This window comes from Bicyclus anynana, chromosome 15, assembly GCF_947172395.1.
Source record: "Bicyclus anynana chromosome 15, ilBicAnyn1.1, whole genome shotgun sequence".
NCBI classification, from domain to species: Eukaryota; Metazoa; Arthropoda; class Insecta; order Lepidoptera; family Nymphalidae; genus Bicyclus; species Bicyclus anynana.
Window position 1 is genome coordinate 1,931,456 of NC_069097.1, and position 19,837 is coordinate 1,951,292.

At 37.3% G+C, this 19,837-nt stretch overlaps 3 protein-coding genes across 3 annotated transcripts in view; 1 reads left to right on the top strand and 2 right to left on the bottom strand.

The window, feature by feature from the left end:
* Positions 1-8,107, bottom strand: part of LOC112049706 (sorting nexin-14) — a 49,695-nt gene extending 41,588 nt beyond the window's left edge. The window contains exons 1-6 of the mRNA XM_024087710.2: positions 7,942-8,107; positions 7,251-7,399; positions 6,025-6,199; positions 5,108-5,198; positions 3,931-4,099; positions 2,488-2,554 (exon numbers count right to left, since the gene is read on the bottom strand). Coding sequence (XP_023943478.1) covers positions 2,488-2,554; positions 3,931-4,099; positions 5,108-5,198; positions 6,025-6,199; positions 7,251-7,348 — 600 coding nt within the window. The 5' untranslated portion in view covers positions 7,349-7,399; positions 7,942-8,107. The remainder of the gene's footprint in view (positions 1-2,487; positions 2,555-3,930; positions 4,100-5,107; positions 5,199-6,024; positions 6,200-7,250; positions 7,400-7,941) is intronic.
* On the bottom strand, positions 7,558-13,597 carry LOC112049707 (uncharacterized). Its single transcript, XM_052885918.1, has 7 exons — positions 13,227-13,597; positions 10,237-10,404; positions 9,384-9,447; positions 9,070-9,286; positions 8,290-8,502; positions 7,938-8,123; positions 7,558-7,616 (listed from the first exon to the last, which is right to left on the bottom strand). Exons 1-7 carry the CDS (start codon positions 13,595-13,597, stop codon positions 7,558-7,560), a joined length of 1,278 nt encoding a protein of 425 aa, XP_052741878.1.
* Positions 13,598-14,075: 478 nt separating this feature from the next.
* LOC112049704 (mitochondrial cardiolipin hydrolase-like) overlaps positions 14,076-19,837 on the top strand; it is a 192,060-nt gene continuing 186,298 nt past the window's right edge. Inside the window, exons 1-4 of the mRNA XM_052885907.1 lie at positions 14,076-14,637; positions 14,734-15,053; positions 16,059-16,143; positions 17,913-18,185. Coding sequence (XP_052741867.1) covers positions 14,178-14,637; positions 14,734-15,053; positions 16,059-16,079 — 801 coding nt within the window. The 5' untranslated portion in view covers positions 14,076-14,177 and the 3' untranslated portion in view covers positions 16,080-16,143; positions 17,913-18,185. The remainder of the gene's footprint in view (positions 14,638-14,733; positions 15,054-16,058; positions 16,144-17,912; positions 18,186-19,837) is intronic.

Consider the following 19,837-nt stretch of genomic DNA (forward strand, 5'->3'; position numbering starts at 1 on the left):
CCCTTCCTTTATTGATCTATTAAAAATTATTAACAAGGGTGAAATAAGAGACTTTCGCGCGGAGTTTATAAAATAAGGCGGTATTTTGTCACTCCCGGAGCTTTTAGAAGTGTCGAGCTTGATGATCAAACCGCTTATGTCATAAGCGTCAACGTGGAGGGACTGAGAGTGTGGAGTAGAAAGGTTAACTGGGGGAATGAGTTTTAAGAGAGGATACTCATTTAGTGGGTGAGAGAACACATTGTAGAAAAACTTATTAAACGCTTCGGCGTGGTCTTTACTGGTAATAGACTCAGCATTTTCATACTTTAATTTTCTAGGTAGATTTGTGGTATTACGCTTAGATTTAATGAAGGACCAGAATTGTTTTGCGTCCTTTTTTAAGCATTCTTCATTAAGTTTAATATATTTAGTGTAACATTCTGATTCTACCGTCTTTTCTCTCTTCCTTAGTCGGGAAAATTCTAGGTAATCTAAAGGATCTTGGTATTTTTTCCAGCGTCTATGAATTTTAGACTTTTCCCGAATAATTTTTATAAGAGACTTATTATACCATTTGGGATATGTGTCATTTTTCTTCGTTATAGTTAAAGGTACGAACATAGAAATACATTTATATAGGTGTTCATAAAACCGATTGACTGCTTCATCCAAAGATCCTTCAGATAGGCATTCTTGCCATGGAATTGCCATCAGATAATTATTTATACTATCATAATTGGCTTTATGAAATTTAAATTTCACCCGAGGTTCGGATGGTAAAGTTCTAATAGTCAAAGAAGCTACGTTAATTAATAAAACCGGGTGAAAGTCGTCTTGCTTTAGTAAAGGACAACTTGAAACCGAGATCTCAACAGGAAAGTTCGCAAAAATAAGATCCAAAGTATTGCCGTTAAGATTTTTGAAAAGCGAGTGTTGATTTAGACCTTTAAAGTTCAGATACTGTACCAATTCCATGCCTATTTCTCGGAGATTTTGTGGAGCATTACTTGCAATGGAGGAACCTTCATTGGACCACTTTATGAAGGGCATATTAAAATCACCTAAAATCAAAAAATGGTCCTTCTCTATTTTAGTATTTAATTTATGGATTATTAATGAAAAGTCCTCCAGCAAACACGGCTGAATATTTGTGTTGCCAGGAATGTAAGTTGCCAAAATATGAAGTTTACTATTAGTGTGTAAAGAATCAGAGGGGATTGTAATCGCTACTACCTCCAAAGCTCGATTAGGAGAAATTAGGTCAAGAGAAAATGCGTGTAAACTACGTTTGACACATATCATTACTCCACCCCCAGATTTTTTATTGGTAGCTGCGAGGTCCCTGTCAAAATCGTGGAGTAATATATTCCTCTGTAAATCATTTGTTTTCGTTCGCAAACCACGAACATTCTGATAATAAATTTTTAGTCCCTGATTAGCCATTTTTAATAAGTGTAACAAATAATATTGATATAACTAAAAAAAGTATGATATAGTATAGATATTCCATCAATAACTCACTGTAGAACGAAACCAAATGAACGAAACTAATATGAAAGGACTGAAATTCACAGTAGTTATTATAATTGACTGAGTTATAAGTCAGGATTGGGAAACTTAATATTTGCATTAACGGGTGGTTACGTATGAAAATGTATGTGTGTGATATGTGAGTGTGAGATGTGAATGGACGTATGAATATGTACGTGTGTGAGATGTGAATTGTGTGACATGTGTGTGAAATAAGTGTATTGTATTTTGATAAGATTAAACATAAAATCATATTAGCTAAATTCGAAGTATAAGCATATATGAAACAGTAGGTTTCTATCAAGAAATCTTCTTTATATCTTCCATTCCACTTATTTGAAAAAAAGGGCAATTGTCATTCTTCCTGACAAATATTTTGCAGTTCTTAATCCAGCAATATTTAAAACCCTTTTGATCGCAAGCTAGACGGGCTGCTTTGTATATTTCTTTATTTTTAAAAGTCAAGTGTTCGCGTATATAAATTTTGATAGCTGGTCCTTCAATTCCTATGTTGCCCGTGTTTAGGCCGAGTACGAAAGTAAGTTACCGAGTAACCGACTACGAAACCTAAAAACGTAGCAGTAGACTACAATCTCACCTGATGGTAAGTGATGATGCAGTCTAAGATGAAAGCGGGCTAACTTGTTAGGAGGAGGATGAAAATCCACACCCCTTTTGGTTTCTACACGGCATCGTACCGGAACGCTAAATCGCTTGGCGGTACGTCTTTGCCGGTAGGGTGGTAACTAGCCACGGCCGAAGCCTCCCACCAGCCAGACCTGGACTAATTAAGAAAATCTCAATCTGCCTAGCCGGGGATCGAACCCAGGACCTCCGTTTTGTAAATCCACCGAGCATACCACTACGCCACGGAGGCCGTCAAACTTTATCCTTAACCATTTAAGACACGTGAATTGTAGGTGCATGCCCGGGTTCGCACCAACGCCGCAGAGGTCAAGTAGATAAAGCACTTACAAGAGGTATCACTTTTCTGTTGCTTTCCATAACTTCTCTGGTCACATTGAGGCTGCCATAATTGTACCTTAAAATAAAGATATCTTGATTTATCTCAAAAACTTGGGTTTTTTTTATTTATTTCTTTTTATTTAGTTAAATTTATACACTTATTTAGATTTTAATAAAATCCTTGTATTTTTTAAATTTCAATGATACTCAGAGTGGACCTAAAATGGACCATCTCCTTTAATACTGTAAAAAAATTAAATTTAATCTTTAAAAGTCATAAAACAGAACCATATCTCCCGTTGCGGGGCATTTCAGTGCCCAAGCAACCAATATATCAATATTTCGTGTCAAACAATGGTGCTGAAAAGAAATATCGCTGTCTCTTTTGTGGCAATAGGACGAAAAAGTGACTTTTCGGGCTCGGTCGCCATTGGTCGACAATATGTCACTTTTTCTTCACGAGACATTGTCGCGGTTCGCATGCAAGGCCTACAGTGACTGGCACTCTCCAGATGATGAAGCCAAAGTTTAACAGACATGTCATGGAGGAAACAGGACAGTATAGTCTATGTAAGACAAAATATTAATTTGTACAAACGATGAAGTCAGTTAAAAAGGAGATTTAAACCCACGTCTTACTAGACACCGACATAAGTTAGTTATTTCTGCATATCGTCTCCAAAGAGTAAAAAAATCTTTTGTAGGATTGGGTGTACTCTTCTATAACAAGATCCCCAAGACAGTGATGGACCTGCCAATGCATAGCTTTAAGCAATGTGTTAAAAACATATACTTTTTTTTTTTTTATTCTTTACAAGTTAGCCCTTGACTACAATCTCACCTGATGGTAAGTGATGATGCAGTCTAAGATGGAAGCGGACTAACTTGTTAGGAGGATGAAAATCCACACCCCTTTTGGTTTCTACACGGCATCGTACCGGAACGCTAAATCGCTTGGCGGTACGTCTTTGCCGGTAGGGTGGTAACTAGCCACGGCCGAAGCCTCCCACCAGCCAGACCTGAACAAATTAAGAAAATCTCAATCTGCCCAGACGGGGATCGAACCCAGGACCTCCGTTTTGTAAATCCACCACGCAAACCACTGCGCCATGGAGGCCGTCAACTTAGTCGAGGTTACTACAACATTGATGAGTTCCTTAAAGATAAAAGCGCTTGGAGGCCATTGGATCAGCTTCCACCTTCACACAAAAAGTGAAACTATAAGAAATTGGTATGTCGTCATAAAATGTAAATTATTATACTGTATAATATTTTTCGAAAAGAGAAACTCTTGAGTTACTTGCCGGTCTCTTCTCAGCAGAACCTGCCTTCCGAACCGGTGGTAGAATCTTTACAAATAGTCAACTGACGTGTCAAAAGTGCTTGTAAACTGATCCTACTTGAAATGAATGATTTTAGATTTTGATTTTTATTTTGAAATCATCAACTAACTTGCATAGATGGAAGCCGAGCGACCAGTAGGGCGGCATGAAGGGGCGGCCCACCCTCGCAGTGTACTGGGCCACCACGTCCTGAGGAGTGGGGCCAAGGAACACCGTGAAGTCCAGTATTCCTCCCAGAGCGCGGTACGTTATGGCGGGGGTCGGCTGCAGCACTATGTCTGGATGAAAAAAAAAATATTTTAAAAACTTATATATTGATTTATTTATTTTGCTATCATCCGCGAAAAGTCGACGAACCCATGCGACAACGTCACCCAGGTCCAACAAAATACTCTCTACGTACGTTTCACCCCGAAACCGGAGCATCCTCAGGAGATGTTGACTCTACAACGTTCAATTGCAAAAATTACCAAAGAAAAAATCGGTTAAAATCAACTCTTGCTATAGTTAGTTGGACAAAAGGTAACTAGTCTGTTAAGTGCGTTGATGACACTCCCATGATATGCGGGCGACAGGAATAAAGATGGCACGGGTGTGAAATCGTGCGTGCGGGAAAGTGGGGTGCATCAGTCGTGGGTTTTTCATTCATCGCTACACGACGCCCGGCTCGCCCAGACCATCGCGAGTGTTACAAACGAAGTTGCCAAGCTATGTTATCTAAGCCATAATGATGTATCAGATATTGAAACACTTTTGAAAAATTTAAAATTTTCTGCGCCATCTTTAATCACCATTAAGAACCGCTTTCGGCTCACTGTTAAGCACGGGTCTCCACTCAGAATGAGAGGGGTTAGACTAATAGTCCACCACACTGGTTCAATGCGGATTGGTAGACTTCACACAAAGCAAGGAATTAAGAAAATTCTCAGGTAAGCTTGATATTTAATTTCATAAAATGCACAACATTGGAAAGTTGGAGGTGCATGCCCCAGACTAGATTCGTACCTACGACCGCCGAATCGAAGGCAGAGTGCACCACTGGGCTATCACGGCTCAATTGCGCAACACACGCCATCAAAATTATGGTTGCACACATCATATCGTATAGAACATAGAAAAGGTACAAACACCGAAACTTCTCCAAAATTAAAAACTCTTGTTTATAATTCAAAGTTTGTGAGGCCTTATAATTCAAAGTTTAATTTTTTTGAATGAAATGTATCTAAATTTGTAAAGACCATTTTTTTTAAAGATATTTTAAAATTTAAAAAAAAAAAGCTACGAACCCATTGCGTTAGTGTTGAGAAGCAGCACGCCGTGACTGCGGCCGCTGCGCTCCAGAGACAAGTAGAACGGCTGCGATCCGTACAGATTCACCTGGAATACGGAATGGGTACGATTTTACTCGTATAATTATAATCATACTAATATACTAATATTAAAAAGGCGAAAGCTTGTGTGTAAGTGTGTAAGTATATTTGTTCCTCTTTTACGCTGGCACACAGTTCATAATAATTATCATAATCATTATTTTGAAAGGATCAGGGTCAGGCCTTAAGGAAAGAGAATATAAATGACTTTACGATAAAATGACTTTAGACCTACACTCCACAGTGCTCCAATGCGAGTTTACCGGCTTAGGGTAAGCTGCCCCCCCCCCCCCAAGAAATTAAAAAATACGTATAGCTAAATTCAAAGAGAACAACAATTATAAGTCAAAGTTTTTACCAAGTCTACTTGTGTTAGTTCGACTGAATGGCCTTTGACTTTAGTTGATTTTCATTTGGCTATATTTTTTAAATCTCTAACGCCTGGTGATGCTCTTACTGATGTTAAGTTACTATCGTCGTCCATGTACATTTAGCAACGCCGACGCCAAAGACACTGTTTATGGGTTGCCAGCCTTTGAAGGATTTTTTATATGCTCCTTTAATAGCGTCATATTAAACACAAGCTGACGCTGCGCGGTTTCACCCGCGTGGTTCCCGTTCCTGTAGGTATACGAGGATAATATATAGCCTATAGCCTTCCTCGATAAATGGTCTATCTAACATTGAAATAACTTTTCAACACGGACCAGCAGTTGCTGAGATTAGTGCGTTCAAGCAAACAAACAAACTCTTCAGCTTTATAATATTAGTATAGTATTCAAAAGAGAATTTCGCAGAATTTATTTTATAATTTAAAAATAACAATGACTCACGTTTTCCGTAGGCGCGATGTCTCTATTGAACAACGTGATCGTCTTCCAGTTGAGATCGTTCAAGAAAGCGGCTTGCTTCTCCCCCAAACCGTATATGTGCTCCGACGGCAACAGAGACGATATTTGCAGGAATTTATCCGATAGAATCAAACCTCCCACATTCTGTGTGTCCATTCTGCAATATATTAATCATTTATAAAAAGTAAAGTTTAAAAATTATAACCCGACTACGTAATAACCCTTCTTGTAGTCCGGTAAAAAGGGGTCAAAAAAGATCGAAATAAGAAATTACTTCAAATAGAAACAGAGATACATACATACATACGGTGGAACATACATACATACACACATAGGGTGCCAAAATTATTATGCATTTCCTTTTGGTTTAGCCATAGTCGGGAAAAAATACATTTAAAGTACAAGTTTCTAAATAATGCTCTAACTTACAGCAAGGGTTTACCAAGTCAAAAGAACAAACTAGATGGGTTTATGATGCTCAGTTTAGAAGATTCCTTCAGTGTCCATCATTAGATCAACAGTGAGATAAATATCTTAGCATTTATTGGTTGTGTGAGCTAGGTTTATCATGTGGCAGAGACAAAAACTACGAGAGTTTGGTACTTGTCACCACGGCTGTAGGGTTAAGGAATTCTATTTATAACATGGTAACTGAACTGCCCTGGTACTGTTGTTTTCCCTGCCTAGTCAAATTAGTTAAGATCCTTCCTGTGCAGCTTTAGACCTATACAACTATACAAGCTACCTACATCAATGCATTGCCAATTTGTCACTGACGATATGCTATGTATATTTCAGCCATTGGCTCGCTAATAGGACGCCTAGGCCATTCATTAATTGCTAGAATTGAATGAAATAGCTTTGGCTTGGCTTTTAGGCTTTTTGGCTTACAACAAGCCAAAACTCTGATCGAAACATTTGACAAGATAGCTGAATGTAACTAGTCATTTAATTGAATTAATTTAATAAATTTTTGCACATGTGGTTTAAGATAATTTAGTAACTAGAGATATACAAATATTCATAGAGCAGACGTCTGACGAGGCCACACAAGTGATCAGTCCTAATTAGGTACTATTTTACCCAATTCCCGTGGTACAGGACTAAAACCCTCAAACCAATCTGTAGCCTTTGTGAACCTGACGATATCCCCTATGGTGAGATTCCTCAGGTCTGCTTCATTCAATGTATTGAGATATACAACTTACAGAGTAACGTTATCGGAGTTCCGTATGACCTTGAAGCCTACAGCCGAGCTGTCGACCTGCACGCGGTACTTGAGCTGAGAGATGGGGCCCGACACCATCGGCACCTCGGGGTACGGGGACTCGAACCTCTTGTGTTCCGCGTCGAATATCTGTTAAACACACATTTTCATCAGGTGATGAAAATCGTCATCATGATATCAGCCGATGAAAGTCCACTGCAGGACTTAGGTCTTTTGTAATGTTTCCCAAAAATTCACGATCCTGAGCCGCCTGCATCCAGAGAAACCCTACGACTCGCCTGATGTTATCAGTCCACCTGCTGAGGGTCGACCAACAATGCGTTTTCTAGGGTCGCAATTCCAGCACCTTGGGAATCCAACATCCATCGGCTTTTAGAACTATGTGCCCCGCCCATTGCCAATTTAACTTCGCTAGTTGTTGTGCTATGTCGGTGGCTTTGGTTCGTCTGCGGATCTCCTAATTTCTGATTCGATCAATCAATCAATGCGTAATTGAATATCGCGTCAGTGATAGCTCGGAGTATCAACTCCAAGCTGCGTTCCATTAAAACATTTCGTGACTTTGAGCCTGTAAATAAGGTTCCGTGTATGTGTTATTGCTTGGCCTCTGGTCTCCGTGCTGTTGACGAAGTGGTACGAGTCGTACTGCGGCGGGTAGAAGCAGTACTCGCCTTGATCTGCAGGACATCGTCGGAGACATAGTGGAAGAGCACTTGGACGGTGTTGAACTGGGCCGGGTAGCCGGCGTCGCGTCCGCGCTCGTAGTACACGCACAGCCCGTGCTTGGTCTCCGTGCTATTGACGAAGTGGTACGAGTCGTACTGCGGCGGGCAGAAGCAGTACTCACCTTGATCTGCAGGACATCGTCGGAGACATAGTGGAAGAGCACTTGGACGGTGTTGAACTGGCCCGGGTAGCCGGCGTCGCGTCCGCGCTCGTAGTACACGCACAGCCCGTGCTTGGTCTCCGTGCTGTTGACGAAGTGGTACGAGTCGTACTGCGGCGTGTAGAAGCAGTACTCGCCTTGATCTGCAGGACATCGTCGGAGACATAGTGGAAGAGCACTTGGACGGTGTTGAACTGGCCCGGGTAGCCGGCGTCGCGTCCGCGCTCGTAGTACACGCACAGCCCGTGCTTGGTCTCCGTGCTGTTGACGAAGTGGTACGAGTCGTACTGCGGCGGGTAGAAGCAGTACGGCGCGCCCGACACCGTGCTGGCCTTCCAACAGCAGCCTGCAATATTTATTAAATCTAGATCTTCTATTGGTTGAAGTCTTGAAAAGAAAAGAGTGTGCTTTAGACCAAACAACTGAAGTAAAATTTCTACCAAAAACAAAAAAGCGCCATCTATGAACCTGCATCGCAACAGATTCTTGAACTGTACAAAAAGGGTTTCTTTCAAAGTTCTGTAACAACGCCATCTACTGGTACTTAAAAATAACAAACACTGTCTCAAAATGCCTGTAGATGGGGGTCATCGTCATCAGTGTCGAGCGGGGGTATGGGCCTCGAGGCTTGGCCTCCTTGGCTCTTTCGGGGCTGAGGCATCTTGGTCTTAGAGTCGATTTTATTTCTTCAGTGTGATCAGTGTCCCTGCGCGGACTGCCTGTAGATGGCAGCACGCATTTTAAAATCCTCGAACTATTATACTTTTCATAACGAACCAACAACTAACTCCCCAAGTCAAGCGTGCGAAAATAAGTTTTACTTCAATAATAATCAATAAATAAATAAAAGAACTTCAGTTTTAGTTAATGCCTACTTCTGAACACTATGAAGTTTAACTAGAGAGTCACACACCTCTCAGCGCGCAGGCCTCCTCGCTGGCGCCGCTCTGCGGGTAGCAGTCGAAGCGCCGCTCGTCGCTGGCGCGGCCGCACATCTCCCTCAGCACCTCGAGCGGCCGCTCCGTGTATGCGCTCTTCTTGTTGTAGTCCTTCTTCTTGTCGTCCATGTTGATCTTGTTCTTGGTCGACAGGTTGTTGTGGTCGTGGTAGCGATTCTCCGTTGGCACAACCTAAAAAACCATTAACAATTTATGTAAAATAACGTTGCCAAGCATAATAACTAAAAGAGATCAAGCAGCGTTAGCTATATTTTAAATTTGATCATACCTTCTCAATGACTGGCGATAATGGCACTTTTACATCGCCAGGATGAGCGCGCTCCCACAGTTTCCTAGAACATGGTAATAAATATAATTCAGTATAGTATGGGCCAAACTTCTAGGCCGCCCTGAAGTTGCAACGCACGCATCAACCTATTTCATTATGTAGCATTTTCGATCCCTTAGATCAGGCATCTTTGCTCTCCAACAGGTATAGCTAAAAATTTGCGATTGTGAAGGGTTCACCACCTCAGCATGTTGTTACTCCTTTCCCCTTCAAAGTCCATGCACTCAAAGATTGTTTGGTTGGGAGTGTCTCAGTGATGACTCTGAGTTTGGCGCAAACTATACCACCACGCAGATGCTTTGAAGATAGAAAAGAGAAGAGAACGCAGAACTTAGATCATGACATACATGGTTTCAATTTATTGATTTTTATGAGACATTCACCTCTCTAGAACTGAATCGTTCGTTCGTTTTCTGTGACTCTGCTCGGAGTTTTTCTCTCTACTACGCGATAGACCCAGCACCTGCACGGTGAATCCATGGATTGCTAAGATATTCGTCTCTCTCTCTAATTAATACATATAAAATTAAGATTGTCTGTCTGGATGTTTTTAAAATAAATAAGATCTCTCATTCTTTCGTGCCATTTAGTGTGGAGTGTTTTGAAGCGATCCATGGCAGCGCCGAAAAATTGACCCTCTAAATTCCTGAAGCTTTAAAAGTAATGATCGCAGATACCCTATTACTTCTACAAAATTGCTTTATTAAAGCACACTCTTAATTTATATACAATTAAAAAAACTGTCATCATTCTTATTAGATGTCTGTGTGGACTCTATAAAGCCTAGATTTACCTGTAATGGTCATCGCCCCAGCTGCCGCCCAACACTCCGCCGACCGCCCACCAAGCTGCTACGCCGAGCGCCACGAACAGAGCCGTCGCCACCATACCGGGGAACAGGTCGGCTGCCGTGTCCCAGCACCAGCTGTACCAACTTCGACGGGGCGAAAACCTCTCGTATCTGAAACGCATAAAATTGAGTCTGTGAAAGCAACTGTTGTTTCTCAAGTTCTTACAGTGATTTACATGTAGTATCATGTAATACAAACACAATAATTGAGGCTTTTTAAAGTTTTTATTATCTGTCTGATTGGCCAGTCTAATATTTGGAACTGCTGGACCAATTTGATTATTATGATGAGAGCGAAAGTCCGCATGAAATTCCTGTGGTTCCACAGGAATTTGCATTTTATTGTATTGTATTTTTGAAACCTTGTATTTTTCCAGTGTAAAAGTATATATGTTCAATAACTTCCACTATCTTCCAGTAAAATAAATTTAGCCATTTCAATTATTAGCCACAACCCATAGCCTTGGATTCAGGTTTTAGAACACAGAAAGCCGAAAAGTTGATAAAAGGTAGTTTATTACTATCTTTAAAGCCTTGTTCACCCAAGCAAATATACTATATTATTGGCAATTTTATCTGTCATGATTATCCTTTTATTTCACAACAAAAATATAATGTGACAAAAAAATATAAAATACCGACTGTGTGATAATCCCTGGAATGCTAAGATATTTGTCTCATGATAGTACATATTACATTTAGGTATTTTAAACAGTAGATATAAGTAACAGTTATATTTTATTAGTAGGTTATGAACTTTCCTTTCTTGCATCAGACCATGTTTTTGTTAATAGTTAAAAAGAGGACAGAGTCAACTTACTTTTGTGCACACAAACTTTTTATACAAACAGTTCAGAAAACTTTCACACAAAATCTTTGTGTTAACTCAACAACAACCAAGCAATTATTAACCCCAGTAAAGTAAACAATAGTATGATCAAAATCAAAACAAAATTATAATTATCTCCAGTTATATGACATTAAAGATCATTTACTGTAAATCATGGGTCATTCTTATCTGTTTCTATTTTAGTGACGCCTGTGATTGTTTGTCTGATTGTTTTTTCTGCAAACGTCTTTCCCTTTTACATACATATTATACAATCTTAATTAACCCTTAAATGTTGCTCCACACATCAATCTACTTATGAAAAACTTATAAATATTATTGAGTAGATCCAGAGATAAGCATGAACAAACAACAAAAAATTCATTTTCTTATTTACATATAGGAGGTACCCTAAAAAAATTTTACAAGACTTTATAGTACCTACTCCCATTAATGTTTTTAATGTACATACTCATTCAATGCTTTCTAGTAGTACTTAATATGCTCTGCTCTAAACCACGGACAGACAAACATAGGGATGGACGGACAAGCAGACAGGTGGATGGACAGGCGGACAGATAAGCAGACATGGAGAAACTATAAAGGTTCCTTGTGGACTACGGAACCCTAAAAAGTATAACTATTTCTTATACTATGAGAAAATATATTTAAATAGCTGATAGATTTACAAAATATAAATTACATACTCTTTCATTTTATTACAAACTCACTCATGAACACAAATTATTTTTACAAAACAACAGTTAAATCTTGATTCAAACAACACTAGTAATCAAAATCAAGATGTTGCACTATTAAAACATTGTAAGTAACTAAACAATTATCATAATATGACTGCCTTATAATTTTGTACCTACAATTTACAACAAAGGAATGATCTTTAGTATGAGAGTTCAATGTACTATGTTCATGGACTAAAGTATTGACCTTTATAATTTTAATAATTAATTAATAGTATTTATTAGGTCAACAGATGTTGAATCATGCTTTTCACAATATAGTTGTTGTATTGTAAATATATAAATGAATATATTTGAACAATACACATGGCTGGCCTCAAAGTTAGCATGGCTTGTTTTTTATATAATTAGCTTTTCTTATATATATTCTTTACAAGTTAGCTTAACTATCAATCTCCCCTGATGATAAGCGATGCTGCAATGTAAGATGGAAGCCGGCTATCTTGTTAGAAGGAGGATGGAAATCAACAACCCTTTCGGTTTCTACACTACATCATACAGGAACACTAAATCGCTTAGCGGTACGTCTTGGCCGGCAGGGTGGTAACTAGCCACAACCAACACCTCCCACCAGCCAGACCTGGACCAATTAAGAAAACCTTAATCATTCCAGCCTGGAATCAAACCCAGGACCTCTGTCTTGGAAATCCACTGCATATGCCACTGTGCCACAGAGGTCGCCAAATTGAGGACAGTGTAGAATTTCATGAGGAGTTTTTGTGAAAATATAAGCTTGATTTTTTACTATTTCATGCAAAAATTACTGAATTTATTATGACAAAAATTTTAATAAAAAAAATTCAACCGACTTCCAACTCAAAAATTAACCTAAACTAAAAAGCAAAAAATAACATCTTACCTATGTGCTACCTTCTGATCAGTTTGAAGGCGGTGCCAAGCCAGTGATGTTTTAATTCAAGCCGTTTAAATTACAAAATTTCTGTGGTTCTTTCAGAAACGGCTTTAATTAAAACATGACACTGGATTGGCACCGCCTTCAAACTGATCAGAAATTTTGACAATTCTTTTACTACTAGAAAGCTAAGTTATTGGTGAGTGTCATAGGCTAGACGTATTTGAAACCTGTATTCTTACAGTAACAGGAGGGAGAAACTGCAGGGCTTCAACTAGAATGAAACAAAATTTAGGTAATTACAGCATCAAAAACTCTAGAATGGCTAAACAGATTTGTATGAAATTTGGTACAGATGTCTTTTAGGTTCTAGAATAGACTTATACAAAGTTCTATTTCAGTAGCAGGGACAGTATCTAAACCAGCAAAAATGAGGGTTGTTAAGTAACTTTAATATCAGAATAATCATCTAAATTATAAATATTACTACCTGGGTTCCTTTGGAGTCTCCTCATCATTTCGAGGCCTTGGTATTACTCCAGCAAACAGAGCGCCACGAGTTGTCTTGTCAGATTTGCCGAAAGGAGCAAAAGACAATTTCCTCTTATATGAAGCGTTCTTTGGGCCATTCAGCGAGGTTTCTGTGTGCATACCGACATTACGTGTCGAAGGTTCACCCGTTTCTGCGCTGTTAGAGTTTTTATCACTCTCATAATAAAGGCGATAGTTTATGTTGTCGTTAAGAGTTAACAAATCGGTTTTAGAACCTGGCGACTTGTCACAGAAATCTTCGAACGAGACAATCTCGTAATCATCATCATTGTCCTGGCATTTCTCGGCTTTATACGGTATTTTAGGCATATTTATGCCCACTACGGCGCAGCGTCGAAGTTATATTTAGAAAATGTTAAGGACTCATGAATGACAATGAAGTTTTCGATACTTTGTAATTTGCTGGCACAATTTATAGTCTTTTTAAAATTTTTAATATATAATCACAATTTCATTGTATCCATTGTTCTTTTCGACTTATTTATTTATTTTTCGTCAAACCACTCACACTCAACAAAATTACAAAATGTCAACTGTCACTGTCACTTTCTGTTTTGTTATGATTGAATGAAAGTCGAGGTATTTTCGTATTTATGGTATCATTCACTCAACTGAGAATGTTATCTCACATTTTCATATTATATTTTATATTAATATAATTTTAATTAGTAACGTTTAATTACTTACATAATTACAATTTAAAATTAATTAATAATTGTAGTTAAACATTCCAACCAAAACTCTGAATTTTAAAGATGACATTACATTACAGGTTTACAATTTGTGGGTAGTTTGATATAATAAAATTGTTATCAATGCGTGAATATCATGGTGGAATACGTGCAGTGAAAGTATTTATTTACAAAAAAGTATTGAAGAAACCACTACAATGGACTGGAAAAGTGCAAAATTTCTTTTAGCGTCTACAGCTACAGTTGTTGTTGCTTCCCAAGTGGCCAAAAAGTTGTGTAAATATTTGTTTAACTTTACAAAAAGTTCTCAACCAGAGTCTGTAAACGAGGAAACGTGTAATGATGTGGTGAACATTAGAAATCGAGAAATAAATGACGTGATATTATTTTCGGATGACGTTATTCGCCATACCATAAAAGTCCCACCAAATAAAGACGTAACAATATGTGAAAGTAGAGAGCTGAACTGTTTCAAGTTAATAAAGTACATCAAATCAGCGCGTGAAACCTTGGACGTTTGTATGTATCTTATTACAAGTTCTGAAATCGCTGAACAATTGATAAGGTTGGGACAAAGACATGTGTTGATTCGAATTGTTGTTGATAGTGACATGGCTTTTACTGCACCATCTCAAATAAAGAAGCTCAAGGAATACAGTAAGTTTCTGCATGATAACATTCGTATTATGACCGTGTACAAGTACACATTTTGTTTGTTCACGAAATAAAAAAGACATTATGTTGCTTTTACAGGTTTTATTCAGGTGCAAACAAATAAAAAGTCAATTCTGATGCACCATAAATTCTGCATAGTAGACGGCCCGAAGGCTGTCAAGCGAAGAAACATATTAAAAGCCTATGCGGAAAAGCTAAACATTCATCCACAAGTCACAAAACATAGCGCACAACAGACGAAAATCAGACCGTCTAGAGGGTTTGTCATGTCTGGGTCGTTAAATTGGTCCACCCAAGCCATGGTTTCGAACCATGAGAGCGTTATTGTAACTTCACATCCTAACATTGTCAATAAATTTGAAAAAGAGTTCGAAAGCTTATGGGTAGAAGATGAACCAGTGAGTATTTTTGCAATTTCGCTAGCTTATGGTACCTAACAGCAAGATTGGCATTATTTTGTTACCGATAAAATAGTTTGTTCAAATCATTCAAATAATGGTTGCATTCAACTACTTGCATTTAGTTTTCAGACGGCCAAAAAATATTATTATTTTTAGTATTATGACTAAAAGGATTATAAAAAATCTATACCTTCTGATGACTTTGAAGGCGGTGCCAAGCCAGTGACGTATTAATTAATGCCGTTTCTGAAAGAACCACAAGAAAGAACTGTCTTTAAATCCTAAAACTCTATGATTTAACCGGCTTTAGTCAATGCATCACTATGTTGGCACCCGCCTTCAAAGGGATCACAAGGTAGCACATACGATGTTATTTTACGCTTTGTAGTTTTATTTTAATTTTTCTGTTTTAGTGTGTCCTAGCATAGTGAACGAAAGCGCCACAGTACGGGCAATTCCGTTACTATCATTCTAACACAAAATTACTGAACCTATTTTCACGAAAATTAAATGGGACCAATGGGACCAATGGAAGTATAAAACAAAAAAGAATTTTTAAAATTTGTTAAGAAATGACGATGTTTCGCAGTAACAAACATGAAAAAAAAAACATACGCGTCGAATTGAGAATCTCCTCCTTTTTTTGAAGTCGGTTAAAAAGACTACGAAATAATTGTTATCATGTAAACTAAGAACAAATGCTACTAAAAATAAGCCTTCAAAAGTTTAAAGCCTATATGGCTTCGAACTTTTGAAGGCTTTTGAAGGCGTGATGGTGAAGGAACGCCAGCAATGCAGGAACAATTTTTTAAATAATTGAGTAAAGGTTTTTTGAGAGATTATAAATAAGATATAGGTATTTCAATGATAAATTATAATAACTTTAATAAAGCGTTTCTGTTGTGCTAACGCTCCCGTCATATAGTTACTACAACCGAAGCAAAACCGTTTTAAAATGAAACATTTATAATTAAATAACTTTCATTATTTATATTTTTTCAGGCTTATCTTTCAACGCTATGACCTTAAAGAAAATGATGATATTAAAGCAACTTAGTTAATAATAAACATTCAAAAATATTTTACGGTAAGTTTAAACAAAAAAAAATGCCGATGGTGCGCCCACGGTGTGCCTCTAGTAATTTCTTTTTTTAAAAGTTAGTAATATTATTTTTGGGTTCAGCTCTGAGGTTAAATAAAATTTAAGATTCATTCACCATTTAGATTCTATTCATTCACATTCAGATCATTGGATGACAGGTGACTGACATTACCATAGACAATTCCATGTGCACTTCAATTTCGATCGATCATATGTTTTCTTTGTGTAGTTTTTTCAGCCGCTGATATTCGAATTGGTTATAAAGTTTATATTTAATAATTATGCTACAATTTAATAGAAGTGCCTAATTTGTGTAGAATGCTCCAATTGAGTGGTGTAGAGCTGTGAAAAGACATTTTTTTTGCAAGTTCTTATAGGTGCAGTTCGAAGTGCACGTGTTTGCATTTTGCAGTCATTTTCTGAAATTTCAGTCGGGAAAAAGACACTGAAACTTTTATGATAGCGTTAGGAACATTCTCTCTTTCACTGTATTTCCTTTCGAGTCTGTTTTTGAACAATTTAGCCTAGAAAACGTGCTATTAAAGTGAGAGTTAGGTTCATTTTTCTGAAGCACTTTGGTTATTTTCTATTTAAAATTTTCGAGACCAAATTGTTATCCTGGGTGATAATTTACTAGGATATTGTGTAAATGGTACGTATAACTTAATTTAACACATTTAATATGTCGAGAATATTGAAAAAATAGCATATTTCTATGAGATAGGAAGGTCACTATAGAATTACCATGTTATTTTTTTTCTGATAATGATTTCTTGCATAGACTCATCAGATGAGATGATTTATGGAGTGTTCATTAGTTTTCTAATATGGTTTGATTTTCAACTTATGTATTTCTATAATGAAACATATTTTAATAGTGTATAAATAGGTAAAAACACAAGTATTTTTTCTAGCACATGATTTCTTAAGTATTACAATTTGGTGCAAATGCACACATGTGTGTGCCTAAAATAAGGGATTTTAAAAGTCACATGTTTTTCATAAAATATTTAATATTTAAGACAGAATACAATGAATATGATATTATTGGTAAAGAAACCAAACTTGAAATAGTCCTTAAAAGTATGGGGCGTGTAGAAACTTTTACCTCTTTGAAATAAGTCCTCTTCTATCTTAGACAGTTCTCCATTGCGTCACTTTCCATCACATGATATTGCAGTTGAAGGCTAATTAGTAATTGTATAAAAAAATTATTAAAATATCTATCACAGTAAATTAATATTAGAAAAAACGAATTTTTCACTTACTGTTTGAAACATTTGTTTTGTATTTTATACTAGCGATTGCCCACAAATTTGTTTGCCCTTAGACCTTAATTCGGTCCTATTGCAAAATCTGTTCTTAGCGGACTAACTATAAACTAACAAAATCTCAAAAACCACCTCCTTGCCAAATTTCAAATTTGGCAAGGAGGTGGTTTTTGAGATTTTGTGATGAATCGCATGACCTTTCACATTTATATATTAAGATAATTAATCTTATAAATACATCATCTTAGGTAACTTAAAAATAACATAATATACCTATTTGAAATGAGATTGTTACATCATTTACATTCATGTAAAAATTCACATGGTAATCTTTAAAGTATATTAAATTATTAATTTTGATGGTTAGTCCTCAAACCATATTATTTGCAATTACCAGATATATTACCTTACAGCGTAAAAGATTTTAGTAAAGAAGAGGCAATGTTTCCATTCTTTTAATAATAACCTCTTTCTTTGTTTCAGTTGAATGCACCAATGATGCAACGCCACATGTGCAAGTGTTTTAGTGCAACAAATTGTCAATGTGTTCATCAGCGTAAAATGACCAAAAGTGACAACTTTATAACGTGAAATATAAATTAAATTGTGTGAAGTTGCTGGCATATTATTTTGCTGAAGAATAAGTGTGTTTGAAAAAGTGCGCTTTTTGGATGCAGTGTTTGTAAATAGATGGCGTTGTTATCATTGCTGAGCAAGTGAGGAAGAAGTTCCGCTACTCGCCGCTAGGTGGCGCTGGTATGTTCAAATTTTATTTTTGCTTAGGAAACACTGCCATCTAGTATCGAATAGTAGTATGTTTAGTGTCAAGCTTTCTGGCAGATGGCGCTCTATGTCTCGATTTAAGATTTTTCTTCCAGTTATTTAAAAAAACATTAAAATGGAATCTTTTATTTCAACTATGTAGTATTGGAAATTAGTTATTTATTTTTATTTTTAATCGGTTTGAAGAAACTCAACTGTCAATCTCCATTTATAAAATATGCAGGTACCTAATGCCTATTTGGTTAGCGACCGATTACAGTAGTGAACTTTACATAATTATTTAAATGTTGTCCACATTCACTCCATGATATTGAATTTGCGTGACAGAGTCCTAGATATAATCATCTTTTATTTAAAAGTTAAAATCAACTTGTGGAACTTTTTTTCTTAAATCACGGAAATGCTAGTCTAATGCTATTAGAACAAGAAATACCTATCTGAAATATTTTTAGCATTTAGAACACCACTAACCGTGCTATGTGAACGTGTACCGTGACGTCACTAATGTGAAAAAAACATACCGATCAACTTGAGAATCTCCTTTTTGAAGTCGGTTAAAAATCACTTTTCTATTGAACTTGTTAACACCGAAAATTAAGTCAGTTTTCCAACGTCACTCTATTATTCAACACCTCACCTGATGGTAAGTGAAGATGCAATCTTAGATGGAAGTGGGCTAACTTATTAGGAGGAGAATGGTAATCCACGCCCCTTCCGGTTTCTAAATCGCTTGGTGGTACGTCTTTCTCGATAGGTGGTGACTAACCACGGCTGAAGCCTCCCGCCAGCCAAATGGTTCTCAATCAAGATTTCTTTCTACGATCAACGCCTCTCTTATGCCTAGTTCTGACTACTTTAGTATTTTAATCCGAGTATACGAATAATTTTCACGGCTCTTAGCCCAGTGGATATGATCTCTGCCTCCGATTCCGGAGGGTGTGGGTTCGAATCCGGTCCGGGGCATGCACCTCCAACTTTTCAGCTGTGTGCATTTTAAGAAATTAAATATCACGTGTCTCGATCGGTGAAGGAAAACATCGTGAGGAAACCTGGATACCAGAGAATTATCTTAATTCTCTGCGTGTGTGAAGTCTGGCAATCCGCATTGGGCCAGCGTGGAGGACTATTGGCCTTACCCCTTTCATTCTGAGAGGAGACTTGAGCTCAGCAGTGAGCCGAATATGGGTTGATGACGACGAATAATTTTTGGATTTACAGCCCAAAAATCGTTCGTACTCGACTAAAATACTAAAGTAGTCCCACAGAGTAGACCAGAGAGTCTTACAAACTGCGTGCTGAAGCCGGTACAACCCATAAAAAACAAAACAAAAGTCACGCGTCTCCTTGACATCCGCATATATAAACTTTTTTCATAATTTGTATTTCAAAATTTAACACTAACAACAATTACGTAAATTAATATAATAATCAATAATAACCAATAAAAAATACTCTATCTTATTTGTTTACTTTTTGTGAACAAATATAAAATATTTAAAAACGTTAGACGCCATTTTTCTTGAATAATATTGAAAATCACTGATGCGACGGTTCGTATCGTACTGACAAGAGAACGTATTCGTTTTTAACTTCGTATTCGTCCGTGGTACGACACCGTCTTGTTC

What these genes read in the sequence shown, in the direction of transcription:
- LOC112049707 (XM_052885918.1), bottom strand. Translation starts at nt 13,597, where the DNA reads ATGCCTAAAATACCGTATAAAGCCGAGAAATGCCAGGACAATGATGAT. An exon ending in GAGACTCCAAAGGAACCCAG is followed by an intron (nt 10,405 to 13,226) that starts GTAGTAATATTT and finishes TATGCGTTTCAG; the next exon opens with ATACGAGAGGTTTTCGCCCC. An exon ending in TGGGGCGATGACCATTACAG is followed by an intron (nt 9,448 to 10,236) that starts GTAAATCTAGGC and finishes ACCATGTTCTAG; the next exon opens with GAAACTGTGGGAGCGCGCTC.